This window comes from Molossus molossus, unplaced genomic scaffold (genome assembly GCF_014108415.1).
Source record: "Molossus molossus isolate mMolMol1 unplaced genomic scaffold, mMolMol1.p scaffold_m16_p_20, whole genome shotgun sequence".
NCBI lineage: Eukaryota > Metazoa > Chordata > Mammalia > Chiroptera > Molossidae > Molossus > Molossus molossus.
In genome coordinates this window covers 377750-402466 of record NW_023425356.1, presented here as the reverse complement: position 1 = coordinate 402466, position 24717 = coordinate 377750, and the positions used below count along the sequence as shown (strand labels likewise).

Below are 24717 nucleotides of genomic sequence, written 5' to 3'. Positions count from 1 at the left end.
CTAAGAATAACTGAATTCATGAAAATACTGGCAAGTATTCAGGATAAATTGAAAAAATGGTTATGTGACTAAATGAACTGAGGATAATTATTATTTTTATGACTACTTTAAATATTACTAACATTGAAGTCTTTTTATTTTCCAAATATAAGAAAAACTAAAAGGAGACATTCTGTATTATCAATGGCTTGTTAAAAAAGTTATAGGGACTGATAAATTAGTAACATTCATTTCACAGTGTGCTCCTGGGAAATGAAGGCTTCAAAGATCACAGCTCACAACCAGGAACATTTTGTCCATTAAGAAAGACATTAATCAAAAACTCTCTCCAACAGTGTTGGACAGGACCTTATCTTAGCAAGTGCCTAATCGCAAATGGACATCTGCCCCTGTCTCTGACACTCCCCTCCATCTACAGTAGAGATCAAAGACTGTTCAAGGACGAAGAAGCTGCTGACCAGAAAGGCAGACAGCTATTCCAAGATGTCAACAAGGCTTGTACACTCACAAATTAATGCTACTCAAAACTTTTTCTTATATCATGTAATTGTTATTGATTAAATGTACATAAGCTGATTTGTATATTATCCTGCTTATGGTTTCCTAGTGGAAACAATATTTATCTTCCCAGACCCCCTCCCTTATTAGATATGGAGAATTTAACTTGGATATCTGCTAATCTTTTCTACCTACCAGACAGTGATATTCTGACTATCAGTTATGATAAGAAAGTTAACGCTTTGTTGGCCATGCATTGGTCTTCTCCTACTATCAGTATGGGCTTTGGTACTTTTTTTTTTTTTTTCTGTATGTATCTATTATAAAGGACCCATCTTAGGCAAATACCTCCAAGAACACCTCCCCAATAGTTCCCTTGGTAGAATTACATATGGATCTAATCTGGATGAGTACTGTGTAGCCTTAGTAATGGATAAATAAAAGCTAAGAAAAATACCTGGATATGATGGAAAAAGGCTTGTAGCAGCCTGTCATATCTGCCATAGTATATCTTGTCCTTGGACTCACCAGTCATTCTCTTATGGCTGGATGTCTGCAAAACCAGAAGAAAAAAAATCAATGGGTCCCTATTTAGAAAATTATTGGGATTACTTGGTGGGTAGATGTCTGTAACTACTCCACCCTCCTTGTGTCCTGAATGCTTGTGGGAAGCCCTATGGAACACTCAGACTCCAGCTCATTTGAGGTTACCTCTACCCATTTAACTATGGCATGGAAGCTCAAGATTCTAGAGTCCATTTGGTATACCCCAACTGCTCCCTAGCCATAGCTACCCAATGACAACAACACTCCTGATGGATCCAACATTGGCCTTGGTATTCTGCAACAGGCTGAACTTATAGCTAATGAAGACTCCTTATAGACAGAATGCTGTTTCAGGAAGAAGGAACAGGGTGGGAAGACAATAAAGCCTTAGCTGAATGGATAGAACATACGTAACAGACTGTAAAAACTCATGCACAAACCCAACAACAGGAATGAGCCTGTACCCTTACTCACCAGGGCCTGTGGTCTATGCTAATACAAATGGAATCTGAAGCAACCATGAAACAATGGCCAACTATAACGGGTGCAGAGGCCCAGGCCAGACACTTAGGGGACTCATATGGTTCCCCAGGATGTTCGAAAACTTTGGATGGGAAATGTGATCTACGACATTGTGTCTGCTCTGGCCGGTTTAGCTCAGCGGTTGAGTATCAGCCCGCAGACCAATGAGTCGCCAGTTCAATTCTGGCCAAGGGCACATACGTTGCTTGTGTTCTTCCCTGGCCCTGGTCCAGGTCATGCAGGAGGCAACAGGTCGATGTGTCTCTCTCATGTCGATGTTTCTCTCTCTCCTTCCCACTCTATCTGAAGATAAATAGAAAAAATATCCTCAGGTGAGGATTAAAACAAACAAACAAACAAACAAAAAACCCCAGGCACCTCAGTTAAATCCTAAGCTTAAATTCTCAGTAGTTCAACTGGCTGGCATAGGGACCATACTAAATAACACTAGAATACTTCTGAAGGGAAGTAGATGAACCATATTTAAAAATAATGAATAATGGGAACCCATCTCACCATCTGATTGTGAAAATCGAAAGGGTGAATGGTTGTGCTCCTAATCTATATGAAATACTGAATTCACTCAATCCTGGCCTATTGGGTCTACGCTAACAATATATGGTATATGGGAAATGGGTTGTTTTTGTTAGGAAGTGTTAGAAAATTCATCTGTCATACTAAGTGATTTTTATTGTAATAACATCGTTTTACTTGAAATACTATTAGAATATGGTATAATACTGAAATCATAGGCAGAATAACTTTGCCTGAGGTTAATAAAACCTGTGATAATATTGACACTGAAAATCCAATGTATTAGAAAATTGAACTTAATCCTCCCCATGAAGTCATTTCTATGGAAACTAACTGGCCAAAAGAAAAATTAGGGCTTCTGGATAATAAAATAGTTGAGAGTCTTAATTCATCTGGCCAAACATATCATAAGGTACAGTGACAGTGGATGAAGAAAAAAAAAACATAATTAGCCTAATAAAAAATTATGATAATACATGTGAAGGGTTTTTTGGTTGGCTGGGATGCTTGCTCCCCTCAGACCTTTCCTTGTCTAGTATTAGACATTTTTTGTTCCTAATTGGTGTTACTGGTTTAATTTTTTTTTTTCCCTGATATGTAAATGTTATACTAGATGCAGAAAAACAAAACTTCAGACAAGCAGCAAAAAGACTCTGTAGCTCAAAAGTTAGAAATAATCCAGAATATTTTTTAACAAGGACATATAGGATCTGACTGCCTCCCAATCACCTGCTTTATGATTTTTGAATAATAATAATTTGACATTGAATACCACCTAAGGTTTTGGTCTTGCCCCATCCCCAGTGGTCCACCCTGGTTCAGCAAGACAAACGCTTACATTGAAACTTCCTAGGAATGAGCCTTCCTAGCGCCGTGGGACCTGCTATCCAACCAAAAAGGTTGATCATCAATGCATCCTTTGGATTGATTTAAGACCATAAGGGGGATGTGTGGACACAAAGGGGCCACATGCTAACCTGACGAGCTCAGGGGAGGCCTGTGTGGTGGCCTTTCAAAATCAAAGACCTAAAGTAACTACAAAGGATGTCTGAAATTAAAACTTTTTAACTAAAAGCAGTTTATGGCAGGTAGTCATGTCCTAGGCCAGCATCATCCCTGACAAAGTTCAATCTTTACCTTAACGAAGCCTGTCTCTTGTCTTTTTGCATCTACGATAACATGTCTTTGGAATGTGTAAGTTATTTTCCGTTTTCTGGACCCCTCAAAGCAAGGCATCATTCTTTGGAGACAACAAATCCCTTCGGTGTTACTGAGCTAATTGCTGACTGTTAACTATGCTGTACCCACCTATGTAAAGGATGTATGCATCTGTCATTTTCTCCCACCTCCCTGATATATCACCAATAGAGTTCATGTAACCCACTTAAATCTCCTCTTTTGATTGTGATGTAAAAAATAAGGTGCAAAACTGCTATTCTCCGGAGCATTGTCTCAATCCATTGAGGTTTTGCTTCCTGATGTTTGCCAAAAATCAAATAAACTCACAATTCTTCACAGGTTTGAATGTTTCTTATGTTGACAATGTCAGGAACTGCAAAATTCTTAAAAGTAGAAAACAAAGTACTGTTATATCTGGTCTTCTTTTCAAACTTATACACACTATTACATTGAAAAAAGGCCAAAAGAAAATTAAGCTAATTTGTTCAATTAAAAAACCCCAGCAGTTTGTGCAGAAATGCTTATGATAGTGTTGTAAACCAGGAGATCGACCACACTCAGACTCAATTTTTCAGTTTTTGGGGATGTTTTATTACCTGTGCAGGGACTGCAGCCAACCTACACGGAGGAGAACTGCAGCCCCGAGCTCAGAGGGAGGGTTGCTTATATAGGGCAGGGGTCATTCAAGAGTTTAGCAGAGCAAGCAAACTGCTTGTACAGAAGCCGAGGCAGTTAGCCATAAACACACATGTTGAACAGTTACAGTTTTATGGGGAAAAGGGAGCTTCAGTTTCTCCCTATCAGTTTCTTTACAGAGCATGCAGGACACTCTGGCCTTGGGGCCGTTTCTGTCCTCCCTTTTCCTGAAGGATGTTGCTTTCCAAATTCCCAGTGAAGGTCAAACTCTGGTTAATTTTTATGGGGCTAAAGCCGTTTATAACATTCCCCATTGTTCATCTTGCTGTCCCTGAGGTTGTTAATTAGGGCAGCTCAAAGACAAGTTGGATTCTAAGGACAATGAGCTACAACAATAGTACTTTGTTTACAGCTTCCATTTGAGCCCACAGAATTAACATGGTTTAATTTACAAGGAACATATAAATATCTAGTGGAAACTGCTAGGTTTTATCAAATTGTGATTTGGGTCAGTTCTACAAATCGACTTTCTACTTTGATTTTAAAAACCATTTGTTTTCTCTAAACAAATGTCACTCCGTGCAGAAGGCAAAATTATGTATTTTCTACCAAATAAAGTCCAGGGTGTTGCCAGCAAATAATGGAGTGATCAGTTTAACTGTAGTTTATGAATGTGGGTCAGGAAACCCGGCAGCCGGAGCGCCCTGCAGCCGTGATCCTGTCTCAAATCCAGACTCACGGACTCTGGAAAACATGGACCGGACCACCAAGATTTTCACGCCTGAGGAACGAGACACAAACACGTGTCATCCGGCGCCAAGACGCCTGGGAAGGGGAGTCCGAGCGCCGCGACACCCGGGGCTGCTGGGAAGCGCAGTCCAAAGATGGCGCGTCTCCCACGCAGAATCAGAACTGCCTGTGGGCGGAAACGGGGACAGGTGACGGCTCCGTCCTCCCACCGGAAGTGTCCGATCGGAACCAGCCCTGTGGGAGAGGTAAGTCCGGGCCTGGGGACCCGGGGTCCGGCCGTTTGTCCCCGTCGTCCAGCCGTTTGTCTCCGTCAAACACCCAGTCCCCGTCAGGTTCCCTTCGGGGTCGCGGCAGCCCTGCGGCGCCCTGTGCCCCGAACTCAAAGGAATCCGAGGAAAGGTGGAACTGGGTTCGGCGTCGGGAGGGCACGCGCACCACCCTTCTGGAGAGGAGCGTGTGGTTTCCATAGTTACCCGCCAGCTGACGTCACTGTGAGGGCTGAGGGGCGTGGCTCGGGGCGGTGGAGGTCGAGGTGCCGCCGTTCCGGGGCTCCGGGCGAGGAGCCGGCTGGGGGGACCGTGGGGCTGCTCTGCTCCAGGTCCGCCTCTTTAGCCCGCAATGCGCCCCCAGAACCCGCTTTTTGCTGGAAGAGTCGCCGCCCTTACGTACCAATGTGTTCCCACAGTCACGGCTAGTGGGTGTGTCCCGAGAGCCGGCCTGGCGACGCCACGCGGCCCCGCCCCTGCGCCCACGGCCGCGGTGCCCGGTGTCTGTCCGCGCCGCTGCTGACCGTTTCTCCCGGCGCGGGCATCGCGAGGAGTCCCGGCGCGATTCTTAGTGCCAAGTTAGGGAGACATTTGAAAGCAGCCGATCCGAGCCCGGGGTGATTCTCTGGAGTTGGGGCTGTTTCAGAGGGGCGCGGAGTGAGGCGACACCTGCAGGCAGGACTTTTGCTGAGGGCTGTGACAGGTGTGTGCCAGGGCCACTTAGCAGAGTGGCTGCTTTGTCAGCGGGTGGTGGGCCCGTCGGCGACGGTGCTGAGTGACGCGACGCCCCTGGAGCATCGCGGCACTGCCCGGCGACCACGAAGGACTGAGACCCGCCGCAGCGCGGACCTCTTTCCCTGCCCTTGCCAAAGTCGGGTCTGACAGCCACCAAGACTGCTGCCACGGTTCGTTGTGAGCCAGTGATCTCCGTTTTGTCGTCTTGCGGAATTAATGCTGATATTTGTCTCCACCTGCCCTTTCTATGAGTCTCATCTAAATCTGTTTCTATTCCTGCCTCCTTTCCATTAAAATTTTGTGACATCTGTTGGAAATGTTTTCCCAAGTGGATGTGGTCCTTATCATCTTAAATGTACACCATCCAAAGCACAAAGCATCTCAAACTTTCCTCATTTACACCTTTACCCAATAAATCAACAAATGTGGGAATTTAAGAATAGATATAAAAAATGCACAGTCCTTTACCTCATCCAGTCAATTGGTGAAGAAAAACGGCCAAACAACTAACAGTAACACGAGGTGGAGATGTGCACAGGGGCTGTGATGACACCTTTCAGACACAGAATTCTTAGTCCTCCACCTGCTGGACCCTGTAGGCATCTCACCAACAACCTGCTGTCCATTCCCACCTTTCAGTTCCTTCTGCCCTTACCCTTTGCCTTTCTGAATCTTTCTCGTCCTTTAGTTTACCGCCTCCCACTCCCATCTCCGGGAAGTATCTGCTATGACGTGTATAAACACACACAGATATTCTCTCACTGTGTCACAACCGTTAGGATATTCAGCCTCTCCAGGCAGCGTGCAGCTGTCAACATTTATCAAGCATTTTCAGCATGTCATGTGGAACAGGTCTTGTTATTTAAATGTTTTATATACATGTGTGTTTTATGTCATTTCTTTCCAACTATTGTAAATTTCCTGCAAACTCAAATGCTATTTTTAAATTTCTTATAGTTGTACATCAGAATACAGATTTTCCAGGTGCACTGCATACTAACCAACCCAGCATCCTCAGAGCCGGGCCCAGGAATCTTTCTGACAAAGCTCCCACGTGACAATATAGCAGTGAGCCCAGCTTTAAACACAGACTTCCTTGGGAACCACTGTGATACTGCTCCTAACCCAATGCTTTGCATGTGTTGATTGTTAATAAGTGCTTGTCAGTGTGACAGTCAGTAGCCAACTTGATGGAATGTTTAGCAGGCCTACCTGAAGGATTGATGTTTACATTTTGCTATCGTGCTTCAGGCTTCACCTCTAAATTCCCGTCATTCAGTTGTTCAGTTCAGAAACCAGACTGACCATTCCCAAATGCTCACAAGTCTTGGGGATCTGATATACAATAACTAGACTCATTGAAGACAGATATAAAAGTTATGTTGCTGGTTTATGATATTTTATATTATTGGTGAGATGATTAGCTTCAGTGTCTAAGACCTGGATTGAGCCATGATACTAGGAAGGCAGAGAAGAAACTATTGGGACAAAAGTATTTGTGAGGTCATTCTGCTCAAAAGCTTTTATTGGTTCCCCAGTGTCCAGCAGATAAAGTCTAAACTATGCGCCTGGCACGGGAGGTGTTCCAGGGCCGGGCCTTTGCCTTTTCTGACATCCTCATACAAACCTACTGAATGGCTGCTTTCCTACTTCTATGTCTTTACCATTAACTGGTTGTTCATGCCCTTCCATTGCTTGTAATTTCCTGTCTCTCCCACATCCTCGTCAAGTCCCATCCATTATTCAGAACTTAGTTTTTAAATAGCTTTCCCTGACCATTGCAATCTAATGTGCTCTTTCCCATCTCCAACTTATGAAGCTCTTCTGTCATTTTTCTCTGGTCCTTATTGTCTGCATAACTTAGAACATGTTTACTTGCATGTGGCATGTTAACATTTAATATTGCCTTGTATTTGTATAATGTTACATTTAATGTTTCTCATTTAAATTATCTTGGGGTGTTTTTAAAATTTATAAGAGTTCATTTGAGCCAAATAGATGATACATGCCAGGAGCAAGATTGCAAATGCTCCCTAATTAACTTGCTTTGAAATTTAAATTTCCAGGTGCTTTGATGTAGGAAGTATGTAACAGTTGAGTTCAGAAAGCAAGTGTTTCAGTACTCTTACACACAGTAAATGCCCGAAACATCTTTGTGTAATAGAAAATGACTAATTCCATAATGTGATCTTTCATCTTCTAGACAGTAATAGTAATTTTTTTTTACCCCTAGGAGAGCTGTTGAAACTAAGTACTTCGTAGAGCAGAAGTGGGCTTCCTGATCATACATTATATCCCAAGATGATGGCAGAATCAAAGGGAGCTACAGCTCAGAACCCTCAGGAAGATGAACGACTTCTGAAAGTGAAGGTGGAGGAGGAAAACTTTGTCTGGGGGCAGGACCCTTGCTCACAGAGAAGTGATTCTCTCAAGCAGGAGCTCTGCCGGCAGCTTTTCAGGCAGTTTTGCTACCAGGATGCACCTGAGCCTCGCGGGGCGCTGAGCCGGCTCCGCGAGCTCTGCCGGCTGTGGCTGAGGCCCGAGGTGCACAGCAAGGAGCAGATGCTGGAGCTGCTGGTGCTGGAGCAGTTCCTGAGCATCCTGCCCGCGGAGCTGCAGGCCCAGGTGCGGGAGCAGCACCCACAGAGTGGGGAGGAGGCGGTGACAGTGCTGGAAGACATGGAGAGAGGTAGCAATGAAGCTATGCTCCAGGTACAGAGGGGTTGGGCAAGCTAAGACTTTCAGGATGGATGGTGTCCCACCGTGGGAGAGTTGGAGGAGCTCCTACTTCAGGATGCATTTATGTCTTCTTTGCTCTGTTTAGTACTATGTCACATCTTACAGCTGAGTCAGACTCAATTCTTCCTTCCCTTGTTTTGTGTTCCTACAGGTGGTTCTCTTTCTTTGGGGGAGATGTTTAATTCCAACAGGGACTCTCTCATAAGCCTAGATGTACTTTATTTTTCTCAGATTCCAGTCCCTGGACATGGACAAGAAATATTCAGGAGAAAGGTGGCACCTCCTGGACCAGCCCTTACTGTCCACCTCCAGCCAGTGGACACCAAGGACCTTCAGGGCTCTTCAGATCCCCCTCTCCCACTGGGCTATGGTAAGGTCACATCACTAGAGGAGGGACTCTCCCTTCTCAGACTGTCCCAGTAGCTGTAGGTGGTTCTTTTCTTTGTCACCCAATGAGAGGTAGAGAATGCTTTTCCTATGTGTTATTGGCCATTTTAAAAAGAATTTTTTTCCAGAATATTTACTCCAAAATATGAGTATTTTAATCTATAAGAAAATTAAAGGAAAGAAAAGTGAATGAGTGAAGAAAATGTCAGGAAATGAGAAAAGAAGACAAAGGGGAAGAAACATCAACAGAAACAAAACATGTTCCTACAGAAGAGTGACAGATGCAGGATGACACATTCAGAACAAGGTCACATTGTAGACTTTCTTATTGTACTTTTTTTTTTTTTTTTATCCTCACCCGAGGACATTTTTCCATTTTTTGTTCAGGTAGAGTGGGAGGGAGAGAGAGGAACAGAGAGAGAGAGAAACATCGATGTGAAAGGAACACATCGAGTGGCTGCCACCCGCACAACTGACCAGGGCCGGGGACAAACTGCAACCGAGGTTCGTGCCCTTAGCGGGAACCGAACCCGGGTCTCTCTGGACTGCAGGCCAATGCTCTAACCTCTGAACCAAACCAGCCAGGGCTCTTATTGTACTTTTGATCTTACAAAGCTCTCTTACATTTTTATAGAAAGTTGGCCATATTTCTGGTGACTTCTCCATAGAAGACTCATCTCTGTTCTAAAACTCATCTGTTTAAAAGTTCATGGACTTGGTATCATTTCAGCTGTGAGAGACACCAAAGATAAACTCAAGAATAAATTACAGTGATTTTTTTTAATATGCAGATTTTGCTTTCAAGTTTGTTCTGGAAACATTTTCATCCATGCCGTCTAAAATTGGACCTTTCCCCCACTCTAAGACCAGGGTTACCTAAGCCCCTTTCCTGCCCTAGCATTTTCCAGTAACAAAGAGGGGCTGCTTGATTCCAGCACAGTATAGAGTCACGAGCTAGAAGGTAGGAATTGTGAGGACTGGACCATAAGTGGTTCCTGTTGTACAAGAGGAGAGATTAAAGGTCCCTGGTATTGAGGGTAACCAGGAAGAGGAACAGTTCAGAATCAAACAGTCACCTAGATAGGAAGTGGTGATGGTAGCAGAAATGTAGAGGAAATAATGTATACTATAGGGGATTAGCAGAAAGTGCTGAGAGAACTTGATTACTGTGGAAGAAGTGGATGATGAATAGATGGATGGATGTTTTCCACTCCACATAAGCACACTGCAGAGTCATTTAATAGCTTTTCTTTTCTCCAGCATCTGCTTTATTTGAGATGGTTCCTTCCTTTTTCCCTCCAAGCCTAACCCTAGAAGTGTATCCTAGACCCAAAGTCCCACCAGATCCCTCAGGCACTCTCATAGTTCTTTCTCCTTACTTTGTCTTCCCTCTTTCTTACTGGTGATAATCCTCTTCCCAGTCTTTTCTGCTTCATCTGCTCATCCCTGGGTGTCTCCTCCCCCTGCCAACCACTGCACACATGACCTGCTTTTACCAATTTTTTTCTTTTGTGTCCTTCATGCCTCTCATTTGACAGGCCACGTTTTTAGAGTGGCCAAATGAAGTAGCAATATGTAACTATCTCGGTGCATCTGAACACTTTCTTTTCTTCTAGCTCAGCAAACAGGTATTTACCTCTTTTATTATTATTGCTATTTTAGATAATGAGAGTGAAAATAGTGGGTCTGTGCCAAATCTGGACATTCATGAAAAAATGGAATCACAGAGAATTATATCTGGAAGACCTTTGGGATCTGCATCAGAGGAGTCTGCTGAGCCTCAGGACATCACTAAGTCTGCAGGCCAGACAAAGCGGCAACAAGAAAAGGAACCTGGGGAGTCTCGGAGACCATCATCTGTGCAAGATGGAGGTTATAACAAAATCCTCACCCACAAAAATATACCCTCTGGTGAAATAATAAGTTATGATGGATGTGACAGTGGTGTAAACCTGAACTCAAGTGAATTTACACACCAGAAATCTTGCAAACACGGTACCTATGACCAAAGTTGCAAGTGGAATTCAGGTTTTATTAAGCATCAAATAATTTATGCTGGAGAAAAAATTCCCCAATGTGGAAAACTTCTCAAGCACCCAAACTTTATTAAACAGGCAGCGGTTTTCAGTGGAGAGAAAACCCATCGGTGTAGTGAGTGTGGGAAAGCTTTCAGACACAGCTCCAAACTTACAAGACACCAGAGAATCCACACTGGAGAGAGACCTTATGAGTGTAACGAGTGTGGGAAAGGCTTTGGGGGGAGTTCAGATCTCATTAGACACCAGAGAGTCCACTCTGGGGAAAGACCCTTTGAATGCAAAGAATGTGGGAGGGCCTTCAGCCTGAACTCACACCTCATCCTGCACCAGAGAATCCACACCAGAGAGAAACCCTATGAGTGCAGTGAGTGTGGGAAAACCTTCAGAGTGAGCTCACACCTCATTCGGCACCTGAGAGTCCACACTGGAGAGAAACCCTATGAATGCAGTGAGTGTGGGAGAGCCTTCAGTCAGAGTTCACACCTCAGTCAACATCAGAGAATCCACAAGAGGGAAAGCTTATTAATGTGAGGGCCTTACATTTATAGGCAATGCTAAGGAAATAGCAAAATGGAAAAGATTGAATGCAAAATAAATACTGGGTGGGATGAGTGACTGAATAACTAGTGTGTCCTTTCTCCCCCTGGTTCTAGTGTGCTGTCCTGCATATGGTTGTGACCTCTGTGCTTCCTGCGAGACTGGGCTATCAAACCAGAAGAGCAGAATTGGGGGAGCTAATAACTAGGTTAGTCTAGCAATGGAGAGAGGAAAAATAAGGACCTTGGGAAATGACCTTGATCACAGTGTGGGGGAGGTTCAGGGAGTCTCATCCTCAGCCCTGGTCAATGGCCCCGCACAGCACTGCTGCACAAGTGGAGACACAGCCAGGGTGCCCTGCTGGGTGAGGACATAGGCAGTGGTGCCTTCCCACACACGGTGGGATCTGCAACACGGTCATGCCAGGAAGTAAAACCAGAAGAGCAGCCGAGGCAAGAGGCTGGAATCAGACAATCCAGCAGGTAGGAGGGGAATGGGAGGAAATGAGGCAGGAGGTGGAGACAGGTGAGGAATGTGTTCAAATGGAAGTGAGCCAAGACTTGGAGGAGACAGTCCTATGATTGGGACCTTTCTGCCGTGTGTGCTGTGGATTTGTGGGCACTTTCCTGGGCTGAATGGACAGAGACTGCAGTTCTGGGGGCCTCTTGACAACAGCAGGTTCTCTGGCCACTGACACATGTGGAAGAGGGTGGAGGGAGCCAGAACCAAAAAAAAAAAAAAAAAAAAGGTCTCGAAACTTTAAACCAGCACAAAAAGGCATCTATTCACGTGTTACCTTTGATCTTGTAATATCCTTGGTAAACAGAGTAGTTATTATCCTCATTTTTTGAAGAAAATTCTAGGTATAAAGGAGTTCAGTAACTTGCCAGTAGTTACAAGGTTATGAGGTGAAAAGCAGTACTCTCCAAACCTACACTCCTTGTCCAGAGACACAGTTAAACCTTACCCCATAGGTGTCTGGCATGCTGCAGAGAAGGCTTATGACTGTTTGTCAAATATCTTCTCCATACGAGAGTTTGTCTCTCGAAAAATTGCCATTATCAAGAGGAGAAGACCTTGAAGCTTTTCTCATGCTCTTTCCCATAGCATCCTTTTTATTCCTGACTCCGAGTGACACTTCCTCATTGTGTAGCCACATGGGCAGTCTGGTGCCTTCTCAGAGTTGAATCACCTGGACAAGGCCAGTGCTTCAGCTAGAAACTTTCCCGCATTCTTCCCTCCAGCGGGGAATTTCAGGGAAGCAGCGACAAGACTTTCTCACCCTTATTACAGTGATACAATTCTCCCCAATGGGTTCGCTCATGTCTGGAAAGGTGGGAATGCTGAATAAAGGCTTTCCCACACTCACCACAATTTTCATTTCCTCCAGGATGGTTTCTCCTGTGTTTGATGAAATTTCAGTTCCAGGTGAGATGTTCCCCGTTTGTCACCTGTTTGAGGCTTCTTCACAGTTGCCATCCTTGCATATCCCTAGTGAGTCACATGCTGGTCTCATCTCAAAGGTGGTGACCTCCTGTGCTCAGATGGCCTGTGGTACCAAGGTCCAGACCTTGGTTTAATGCCCTGTTGTCCCAGCCTTGAAATTCTTAATTTTATCTTTAAACTTGTGCTTTGTAAGCAAATTAAGTAGGACAATGGAGCTTGTGCCTCAGCAGAGGGTATGTCTGTGCTTCTTGGCCCCCGCCCCCAATTCGTGATGAGCATTTGTGTTCCCCATGAGCACAAATTTCAGTGGGCTCATGAGTCATGGGAGTTCAGTGAGGCTCAGAGTATGAAGGGGGGCAGAGTAGGCTGCCCCAAAATGGGTCACTTGGGCACGTGAACTCTTTTGACTTTAAAGCAGCCGAGACCCAGGAAAAACTTTTACCTCTCCCTTAACTGCCCAGAAGAATTTAGATAGGGGGCCTATCCCAGGAAGAGAGCTATTAAGAGTTAACTTTTCTCTGAATGACCTGTGTGTAGGACAGGGCACACATCTGATTACCAAACATCTGCTCTATCACCCTGTGAACTCCCTCCTTCCCTGTGCAGCCCCGGGCCCCAGCCCATTCCTTAGCCCAGGATGGCAGACTGCCTTTTGGTATTATATTTTTTGGTGCTTTTGTATGTACAAAATTAAAATTGTTTTTCTCCTGTTAATCTGTCTTATGTGAATTTGATTGTTAGACCAGCCAAAGAACCCAGAAGGGAGGAAGGGAAATTTTTCTACCTCTACACAGCCAAGGTAAGCATGTTAGTCTGCATCTGAGTCAGTCGGGTGCTGACAGCCAGGTGAGATCCTTTCTGCTGCAACCAGAACATGCTTGTAAGTCAGAAAGCTGGCAAATGGCAGCATCTCAGAAACAGGAACAACCAAGGAGCCCTGCGGTATTCTCTCTTCTTCAGGTTACGTCCCTGTACTAGGCAACCACTTGCTGAAAATGACACACAGGACAGGAAAGGAGAGCAGCCCTCTGTCACCTTTCCTGTCATTCTGCTCATCAGGCAGAATGTATATCTGTCAAGAGTGTTGGGTCAGTTTCTACAGCATTTCCACTGAGCATCCGGAATGGTCAAAAGTAGGCCCACAGTTCTAATACAAATAAACAGTACAACAATTAATAAATAATAATACAAGAGTAAACTGTTTCAAACATCTGCAAACTTTTGTCACCTGTTTGGGAGCCTTAGGATATCAACTGTGTAATTTTGGTGTTTTGATATACAAGTTAAATGTGCTTATATTTGCATTTAAACTGGCATTGTGCCCTGGCTGGTCTGGCTCAGGGGTTAGAGGGTCGGCCTGCGAACCAGAGAGTCTGGGTTCGGTTCCCACAAAGGGCACGTTGCAGTTTATGCCTGGCCCTGGTTGAGGTCATGTGGGTGGCAACCACTCAATGTGTCTTACTCACGTTGATGTTTCTCTCTCTCTCTCCTCTCTTTCTTCTCCCTCTCTCCCTCCTGTTCTATCTGACGATAAATGCAAAAATGTCCTCAGTGAGGATAAAAAAAATAAAAAATAAAAAATAAACTGGCATTGTATAAAATAAAGGTGAACACCAAAATTAATAGTGCTCATTTCAAATTTTGATTTTTACTTCAAATTACATTAAATAACATAAACATGATGACAAATCAAGAAAGAGGCCATGGGGTGGGGAGATAAAAATGTTTCATAGTTTAATACTTTTAACACGATGTTTTCCTGCTTTTTGAACAGGGTGCCCCATGTTTTCATTTTGCACGATCCCTGCAAATGATGTTGCTCGCACTGTCTATGGGGATGAAGTTCCTTAAACGGGCTTCTTTGGAGCAAACATCTTCTCGGTACTTTTGTCTCCTGAAATAAACATGCTGCAGGTATGTAATTTACTTTCTGAGAGACACCTGAGAACAGGGCAAAGGCTGACATAGGTGCATCCCAGGGTTATATGCTATGGGCTAACCTAAATCAAGCCCAAGTACCAGGGTCAGTTCAAGGGCAAGAACGCTGAAACAGGTCCAGGAGACAGTAAGAGCAGCAGAGCTGGGGCTTTGGCAGTAACTATTCAGTGAAAGTTACTACAGAGCAGCAGAGAGTTATAACATGTATAAGATCCTTTTCAAGGATGTCATCCTCATTTAACCTCACAACTCACTCTGTAAGACACTTCTTCCCCCCTTTATAACTGAAGGGGCTGAAGCTCATAGAGGTAACTTACCTGTTCTAGTTTTAAAATATACCCACAAATCCTCTGATACAACTCCATCTGAAAGGTGGAACTTAATTTCCTTCCCCCTGAGTATTGGCTGGGCCTGGTGACACTCCTTCATGGACTATGCAGAACTGATGGTAGAAGCCAGGTGACCAGGAGCATTGCAGCCTCCTCCATGGTCAGTAGCTTTGGGAGAACAGCTGCTGTGCTGTGAGGAAACACAGCAGCCGTGGGGAGATGTGCTGCCTGTTGCGTGCGAGTGGCAGACCCTCAGCTTTCTCAGATGCCTTCAGCCCGGCCAACACCTTGACTGGCACTCGAGAGACCCTGAACCAGAACATTCCAGCTAAGCCACTTTATATCCTGACCCACAGATTGGTGTGCTTCATGGTTGTCACTGTGGGGTAATTTGTTACAGGCAATACTTGTGGAGAGAAACTGACCAGACTAGGAAGCTTCAGACAAAGAACACCTTAGTTCTGTGCTGATGCACTGTCCCTAAAACATCCACTAAGTCTCAGACTGCAGGCCAGGTGTTCTCACCCCAAATCCTGTTTCCTCTTTATTAGACTATTGCACTAACTGTAAGGATGAAAAAAGAATGAGAAGAGGCTCTGCTGGTGTGGCTCAGTGGCTGAGCACAACAACCCTGCACCAAGAAGTCGCCGGTTTGATTGCTGGTCAGGGCACATGCCCAGGCCTAGGTTGTGGGCCCGATCCCCAGTGGGGAGCCTGCAGGAGGCGGCCAATCGATGTTCTCTCTCATTGATGTTTCTATCTCTCTTTCCCTCTCCCTTCCTCTCTCTCTAAAAACCAATAAAGGGGAAAAAAAGGAATGATAAGGAGATCAAACGATGTGGAATAAACAGAAACTGTAGAGAATGAGAAAAAACTATGAAGAATTAGAATAAATCCATCTTCAAAGGTCAATGCCTCCTCCTCCAAGGGAGGGAGAGACTGGTGAACTGGAGCAAGCGTGGCAGTGGCATTGACAATATGGAAGCGAAACAAGACTGCACACACACACACACACAAAATGCAGTAGACACCAGGGGTACATCTGACTCAATACTGAGGGAAGCCAAGGAGGAAGAAGACTGAGATCAACAGTGACCTGGAAATTTACTAAATACAAAAGATCCCCAACAGTTCAGGTCAGCACAAGGAACTCCAGGCACACATGTCTCAGTTTCTAATTTGAGCCACAGACACCTGGAGGCTGGAGTGTTAGTTGAACTTTTTACATGCCAGTGAAAGTCTGGTTTTCACATTTCAATTCACTGTTCTCTGCTGATGTAGTAACTCTCACTAAGGCTGATGAATTTACACAAATGTTATGTTTTATTGAATTTTATGGAGGACATAAAACAGAACATTCAATTTTCTAAATTTTTCCTCCCCAGATGATTCTCCTTCACTGTCTATTATTCTAACATCTTTTGTGCATTTAAAGCCCAATAACTCATGCAACCTTCAGTGACCTCCCAGCCCAAGGTAAAATGATTCTTTCCTAAATTCCTGACTTCACCTGTGACAAATACAAAGTACATATCAGGAGAAGTAGCCTGGAAAGATGATCTGACCACTGGTGAGTTCCAGGGTGAACTCTGCTGCTTACCGCTTCCTTGTAGGAACAGAATCTCTGATGTGCACAGCACAGCTGGATTTCCATAGTCAGACTTGGAAATTCCAAGACTCACAGCCCACTCTTCTCTTTTAACATATTTTTTCCTTATTACTTTTAGAGAGGGAGAGACAGAAAAATTGATGAGAGAGAACATTGACTGGCCGACTCCTGCATGTCCCCCACTGGGGATCAGGCCCATAACCTGGGTATGTACCCTGACTGGGAATCGAACCAGCAACCTCTTGGTGCATGGATCTACGCTCAACCACTGAGCCACACCAGCCGGGCCCACTATTCGCTTTATTTTTTCCTTTTTTTTAATTTAATTTTTGTTACAGATGTTTCTCCTTTTTTACCCCATTGACACCCTCCTCCCCATCCTCCACACCCCGTCCCCGGCTTTGTTGTCCATGTCCATTGGTTATGCGTACATGCATATAAGTTCTGTGGTTTTTCTCTTCCCACCTCCACCACCCCCTCTTCTGAGGGTTGTCAGTCTGTACCATACTTCCGTGTTTCTGGTTCTACCCTAATCCTCAGACTGTTATATTCATTATATTCCATATATAAGTGAGATCATGTGTATTAGTCTTTTTCTGCTTGGCTTGTTTCACTTAGGATAATACTTTCCAGGTCCCTCCATGTCGTCTCAAAGGGTAAGAGATCTTTCCTTCTTACAGTTGCATAGTACTCCATTGTGTATATGTACCACAGCATTGTTATTCATTTGTCTACTGATGGACACTCGGGCTGTTTCCAGATCTTAGCTATTGTAAATAGTGCTGCAATGAACATGGGGGTACATATATTCTTTCTGATTGGTGTCTCAGGCTTCTTAGGATATACTCCTAGAAGCGGGATCACTAGGTAAAATGGCAGCTCAATTTTTAATTTTATGAGGTAACACCATATTGTTTTCCATAGTGGCTGCACCAGTCTGCATTCCTACCAGCAGTGCAATAGAGTACCCTTTTCTCCACACCCTTGCCAACATTGTTTGATGATTTGTTGATGGGGACCATTCTGACAGGTGTGAGATGATATCTCATTGTTTTAATTTGCATCTCTCTGATGATTAGTGATGTTGAGCATTTCTTCATATGTCTCTTGGCCATTTGTATGTCCTGTTTGGACAGGTGTCTATTCAGCTCCTCTGCCCATTTTTTAACTGGGTTCTTTGTCTTCCTTTTGTTGAGTTCCATGAGTACTCCATGTATATACTAGAAATTAACCCCTTATCTGATATATCATTGGCAATTATGCTCTCCCATACAGTGGGTTGCCTTTCCATTTTGATGTTTGTTTCTTTTGCTGTGCAAAAGCTTTTTAGTTTGATGTAGTCCCATGTATTCATTTTTTTCTTTGTTTCTATTGCCTTAGGTGATGTATCAGTGAAAATTCTGTTGCGTATGATGTCTGAAATTTTGTTGCCTACATTTTCTTCTGGAATTTTTATGGATTCAAGGGTCACATTTAAGTCTTTTATCCATTTTGAGTTTATTCTGGTGTATGTTGTAAGTTGGTGGTTTAGTTTCATTTTTTTGCATGTAGCTGTCCAATTCCCCAACACCATTTATTAAAGAAGTTGTCTTATTCCACTGTATGCTCTTGCCATCTTTGTCAAATATTAATTGAGCATATTGCCTTCGGTCCATTTCTGGGTTCTCTATTCTGTTTCACTGGTCTATATGCCTATTCTTGAGTCAGTACCAGGTTGTTTTGATTACAGTCACTTTGTAGTATAACCTGATATCTGGTATTGTGATCTCACTTACTTTGCCCTTCTTTTTCAAAGTTGCTGTGGCTATTTGGGGTCTTTTTTGGTTCCATATGAACTTTTGAAGTATTTGTTCTAGTTCTGTGAAATATGTCGTTAGTATTTTGATGGGGATTGCATTGAATCTATAGATTGCTTTGGGTAATATGGATATTTTATGTTAATTCTTCCAATCCATGAACAAGGTATGTGCTTCCATTTTTTTATATCTTCCTCTATTTCTTTTTTCAATGTCCTATAGTTTTCTGCAAATAGGTCCTTTATTTTTTTGGTTAAGTTTATTCTTAGGTATCTTAGTATTTTTTGCGGTGATGGTAAATGGGATTGTTTTTTTCAGTTTCTCTTTTTGTGAGTTCGTCATTGATGTATAAGAATGCCGTCAACTTCTTGACATTAATTTTGTATCCTGCTACTTTGCCAAATTCATTTATTAAGTCTAGTAGATTTTTGATAGAGTCTTTAGGGTTTTCTATGTATATTACCATGTCATCTGCAAATAATGACAGTTTCACTTCCTCTTTTCCAATTTGGATCCCTTTTATTTTTTTCTTCATGTATGATTGCTGTGGCTAAGACTTCCAGTACTATGTTAAATAAGAGTGGCGAAATTGGATATCCCTGTCTTGTTCCTGTTCTTAGGGGAAATGTTTTAAGTTTCTGCCCACTGAGTATGATGTTAGCTGTAGGTCTTTCATATATGGCCTTTATTATGTCGAGATATGATCCTTCTAATCCCACATTGCTGAGTGTTTTTATCAGAAATGGATGCTGAATTTTGTCGAATGTTTTTTCAGCATCTATCGATATGATCAGGTGGTTTTTATTCTTCATTCTGTTTATATGGTGTATCGCATTTATTGATTTGCAAATATTGTACCAGCCTTGCATCCCTGGGATGAATCCCACTTGGTCATAGTGAATAATTTTTTTTGATGTATTGCTGGATTAGATTTGCTAGTATTTTGTTCAGGATTTTGACATCTATGTTCATCAGGGATATTGGCCTGTAGTTTTCTTTCTTTGTAGTGTCTTTTTCTGGTTTTGGAATTAGAATTATGCTGGTCTCATAAAATGAGTTTGGAGGTCTTCCTTCTTCTTGAATTTTTTGAAATAGTTTGAGGAGAATGTGTGTTAGTTCTTTTTTGAATGTTTGGTAAAACTCCCCCGTGAAGACATATGGACCTGGGCTTTTGTTTGCTGGGAGATCTTGATTACCTCTTCAATTTCCTTAGTTGTTATTGGTCTGTTCAAGTTTTCTATCTCTTCCCGGTCCAGTTTTGGGAGACTGTGTTTCTAGAAATGTGTCCATTTCGCTTAGATTATTGAATTTGTTGCCATATAATTGTTCATAGTAGCTGTTAACACTCTTTTGTATTTCTGTGGTGTCAGTTGTTACTTCTCATCTTTCATTTCTGATTTTGTGCATTTGGGTTTTCTCTCTTTGTTTCTTGGTGAGTCTAGCTAAGGGTCCATCGATCTTGTTTATCTATTTGAAAAACCAGCTCTTTGTTTCATTGATCCTTTGAATTGTTTTTTTGGTCTCTATGTCATTTATTTCTGCTCTGATCTTTACTATTTCCTTCCTTCTACTTGCTGTGGGGTTTCCTTTTTTTTTTTTTTTCCTTTCTAATTCTTTAAGTTGTGAGGTTACACAATCAATTAGAAATTTTTCTTGTTTCTTGAGGTAGGCCTGTAGTGCTATGAACTACCCTCTCAGAACTGCTTTTGCTGCATCCCATAGATTTTGTGTTGTTGTGTGTTCATTTTCACTGGTTTCCAGGAAGTTTTTGATTTCTTCCTTTATCTCCTAGGTAACCCATTCATTGTTTAATAACATGCTATTTAGGCTCCGTGTGTTCAAATGTCTTTGCATGTTTTTGTTGCAATTGATTTCTAGTTTCATGCCATTGTGATCTGAGAAGATGCTTGATATGATTTCAATCTTCTTGAACTTGTCAAGATTTAGTTTGTGGCCTATCATGTGGTCTATATTTGATAATGTCCCATGTGCACTTGAGAAGAATGTGAATTCTGTAGTTTTGGGGTGTAATTCTCTCTAGATATCTATTAAATCCATTTGGGCTAGGGCTTCATTTAGAGTCTCTGTTTCCATGCTAATTTTTTGTCTAGAGGATGTATCCAGTGGTGTCAACAGGGTGTTGAAGTCCCCTGCTATGATTGTATTGCTTTCGATTTCTCCTTTGAAGTCCTCCAGAAGATTTTTAATATATTTTGGTGCTCCTATATTGGGTGCATATATGTTTATGAAGGTTATATCTTCCTGTTGGATAGATCCTTTCAATATTATGTGGTGGCCTTCTTTGTCTCTAGTTATGGTCTTCATTTTGAACTCTACTTTATCAGATATGAGAATTGCTACCCCAGCTTTTTTTTTGCTTTCTGTTTGCTTGGAAAATTTTTTTTCCATCCCTTCACTTTCAACCTATGTGAGTCTTTTGTTGTGAGGTAGGTTTCTTGTAAACAGCATATAGATGAGTCATGCTTTCTTTCTATCTTTTTTTTTGTTTGTTTGTTTTTTTGTTTTTTTTATCCTCACCTGAGGACATTTTCCCATTTTTTGTTCAGGTAGAGTGGGAGGGAGAGAGAGGAACAGAGAGAGAGAGAGAGAAACATTGATGTGAAAGGAACACATCGAGTGGCTGCCACCCACACAACCGACCAGGGCTGGGGACACACTGCAACCGAGGTACGCGCCCGTAGCGGGAACCGAACCCGGGTCTCTCTGGACTGCAGGCCGACGCTCTAACCGCTGAACCAAACCGGCCAGGGCGAGTCATGCTTTCTTATCCAATCAGCTACTCTGTGTCTTTTTATTGGAGAATTCAGTCGATTTACATTTAAGGTGATTATTATTATTTTTGAAATCTCTATTGTTGAATGTGTTACAGATGTTCCTCATTGTTCCCCCATTGACCCCCTCCTCTCCACTCCCACCCCCTTTCCACCTTTCCCACACTATTGTCTGTGTCCATTGGTTGTGTGTATAAGTTCTTTGGTTTATTTCTTCTCACCCCCCAAACCCTTTCCCTTTGAGGTTTGTCAGTGTAGTAATGAATTGGTACTTCTTAATCCCTTCACCTTTTTCACCCATTCCCCCAACCCTCCTCCCATCTGGCATCCAACAAAATGTTCTCTGTATCTATGGGAATGTTTCTGTTGTGCTTGTTCATTTTGTCTGTAGATTCCATTGTTGATAGATATATAGTCATTGCCATTTTGTTTTTTTATATATTTTATCTTTTTCTTCAAAAGGACCCTTTATCATTTCATACAATAATTGTTTGGTGGTGATGAATTCCTTTAACTGATTATTGATATGTACTAATTTATTGCCATTTTTGTTTAGTTTGGTTCAATTTTTCTTTTTATTTCTTCTACTAATTACAGCAGTCCTTTTAACATTTCCTATCGTGCTGGTTTGGTGCTAATGTATTCCCTTAGCCTTTTTTTTTTTTTTTTTTTTTGTCTGGGAAGCTCTTTATTTGACCTTCTATTATGAATGATAGCCTTGGTGGGCAGGGTAGTCTTGGATTCAGATCCTTGTTTTTCATGACCTTGATTACTTCATGCCATTCCCTTCTGGCCTGTAGTGTTTCTTGTGAGAAGTCAGCTGAGAGCCTTATGGGTGTTCCTTTGTAGGTAACCTGTTGCTTATCTCTTGCTGTTTTTAGGATTCTCTCTTTGTCTTTAATTTTTGGCAGTTTGATTACTATGTGTCTTGGTGTGGGCCTGTTTGGGTTCTTCTTACTTGGGGCTCTCTGTGTTTCTTGAACTTGAATGCCTTCTTCCTTCACCAAATTAGGGAAGTTTTCTGTCACTATTTCTTTGAATATATTCTCTAACCGTTGCTCATTTTCTTCTTCTTCGGGGACTCCTATGATGCGAATATTATTATGTTTCCAGTAGTCCCACAGTTCTCTTAAGCTGTCTTCCCGTTATTTTAATCGTTTCTGATTGGTTGATTTTTTTCTATCCTGTCTTCTAATTTGCTGATCCGGTCCTCAGCTCCCTCTACTCTGCTCTTTAGACCTTCCAATGTGTTCTTTATTTCTGATATGTCACTCTTGATCTCTTCTTGGTGGTTTTTAATTTCCAATTGGTTTATTTTCAGCATCTCTATGTGCTTACTCATGCTGTTGAGCTTCCTTAAGATCATGGCTCTGAATTTTAGTTCTGTTAACTTGCCTAACTGCTCCACATTGATATCATCTTCAGTGGAGGTCTTTTGTTCTTTCATTTGCTTTTGTTTCTGTGTTTCACCATTTTGGCTAACACAGTGGGTTTTGGAGCCTGCTAAGTTTTCCCATGGGTATTTGTGTTCTGCTCTTTGTGGTTCCCTCTCCTGGGTTTAGATGAGCGAGGGAGGACCCATGTTAAACACCTCTGTTATGTCTTACTTTCCTGGTTAGAGTTGCTAACCCAGGAATGGTACTGTTATCCTCTAGCTTTTTGCCTGGAGGCTAGCAGCCCAGGTTACTTGACGAGTTTTGGGTTGTTAGTTGACTGAAAAACTCCCTCACATGCTCAGTGTAAGGGGATTTCCCAAGGGTGGGGCAGATGCTGGTTGTTAGTAAGCCTCAATTTGCATTTCAATGGCCCACAGGGTGGGGTTGATTCTCCAAGGGTGGGGCTGCTGCCTCTCCCCAGAGTCCTGGGAAGAAGCAATATGGCCACCATCCTGCGTGGCTGCAATTCAGCAAAAGCTCTGAGTGCCCTCCCGATCCCGAGTGTCCCCACACAGTTCCAGTCCAGTCTGCTCTCCCTCTGCTGGAGCCCAAGGTGAGTGGCTGTGGCTATTTTAGTCTCTGTCCCAGCTCTGCATTGTGGAGCCGCTTGGGAGTTTAACCTGAGGGTGCTGCTCCCAGCTAAGGCCGCTGCTCCCAACTAAGGCCGCTGCCGAACTGCCAACCATGGGCTCCCTGCCCCCTTCTTGCGCCTTCGCAGTCCTACCAGAATCGAGTCAGTGTCCCTGGTTATATGGTCCTCGCAAGTTGCTTTTTCCCATGGATTTGTCTGTATTTTAGTTCTAATTCCAGTCTGGGAGATGGTCTGTGTAGCTTCCGCCGCCATTTTGGAATCTATCCACTATTCTCTTTAAAAGCATTTGTGGTCTAAGGCAACAAACTAGGGCCTAGAGAAAATTAGCTACTGGTGAGCTGGTAAGGATCCCTACTGGGGGCTGGAACTAAAGCTTCAGAAAATACAAGTAGTATAACCAAGGAACACAGGAGACCTAGGAACTAGAAACAGCTTTTCTTCAAGTCTAGGAAAGAGTGTAGCAAGAAGTTAAGAGAAGGGCAAAGGAACCAGAGACTTCAGCTCAGCAATGATCCACACGTTCCAATTTTAAATGCCTCCTTCTTTACAACTCTTCTTTCTCACCTCTGTCCTAAATCATCAAACTCTTTCTCTAAAGCTTCCTGCTCACATGGGAATGCTGCTCCTGCACACAGGACGGCCCAGACCTGCTTCAGCACTGGAAACTGTGGACTCTGCTGTTCGGTTGTGTCTTGGACCCCAGCTATTAACAGCCAAGTTTCTGGCGTTGGCTCAGAGCTTTGTGGGGCCCAGAAATTTATTTCCTGATAACAACTCCCTGAACACTTGCAAAAGTTCTGGCCAACAGCCTATTCCATTGCTGCCAGGATTCTCGCACCTTAGATTGCTTCTGCTCTAACAGGTTGTTTGCCTTTGGAGACTGCCTGAGGAGTGAGGTTGCTCCTCACCTGTGGCCATCTTGATCACACAACTCGGGATTCCAATAGGAGTTTGTCCAGCTCTGTACCAGAAGCTTCTAAGCATTAGACATTGTTCCCTCAGATGGACTGTGGGCTCCTTAGGCCAAGAAACATCTCTTAGGCCAAGAAACATCTCTTCACACGTTCCCTCCATTCCTGCCTTGTATACCCGCGGTTTCCCCGGCGCCCTGGCTTTAGTAAAACAGCGGCCATTCTGGGCATTGGGCCAGGCGTTCCCCAGTATTCTGAGCCTTGCCTCCGCCACCAGCCTGCTCTCCGCGTCTGAGACCCGGTGCTCCAGTCTGGTCGGGCCACAGCCGATCCACGCCCCCTCGAGTTCCTGGATTCTCTTATACCGGTTTCCTTTCTGATACCTGGAATCTGTGCTCGGGTACACACTTAGGAAACCAAAGTCAAAAGTTTTCGAACACGCCGAGTCACTAACAATTCAAAGGACGCGAGCTACCTGCCCTGGGCGTGGGTGCCCTGGG

The 24717-nt window shown here is 43.3% G+C and overlaps 1 protein-coding gene across 1 annotated transcript; it reads left to right on the top strand.

Moving 5' to 3' along the window:
* The first annotated feature begins 4875 nt into the window (after positions 1–4875).
* On the top strand, positions 4876–11442 carry ZNF165 (zinc finger protein 165). Its single transcript, XM_036272339.1, has 4 exons — positions 4876–4910; positions 7900–8378; positions 8637–8775; positions 10455–11442. The coding sequence occupies exons 2-4, from the start codon at positions 7968–7970 to the stop codon at positions 11360–11362; spliced, it is 1458 nt and encodes a 485-aa protein (XP_036128232.1). The 5' UTR covers positions 4876–4910; positions 7900–7967; the 3' UTR covers positions 11363–11442.
* The last annotated feature ends 13275 nt before the right edge of the window (positions 11443–24717 follow it).

Excerpts from the sequence above, each read along its gene's own strand:
- ZNF165 (XM_036272339.1), top strand. The coding sequence starts at position 7,968 with ATGATGGCAGAATCAAAGGGAGCTACAGCTCAGAACCCTCAGGAAGAT. Across the intron at positions 8,379-8,636 it reads GCAATGAAGCTATGCTCCAG|ATTCCAGTCCCTGGACATGG; the intron begins GTACAGAGGGGT and ends TATTTTTCTCAG. Across the intron at positions 8,776-10,454 it reads CCCTCTCCCACTGGGCTATG|ATAATGAGAGTGAAAATAGT; the intron begins GTAAGGTCACAT and ends TTGCTATTTTAG.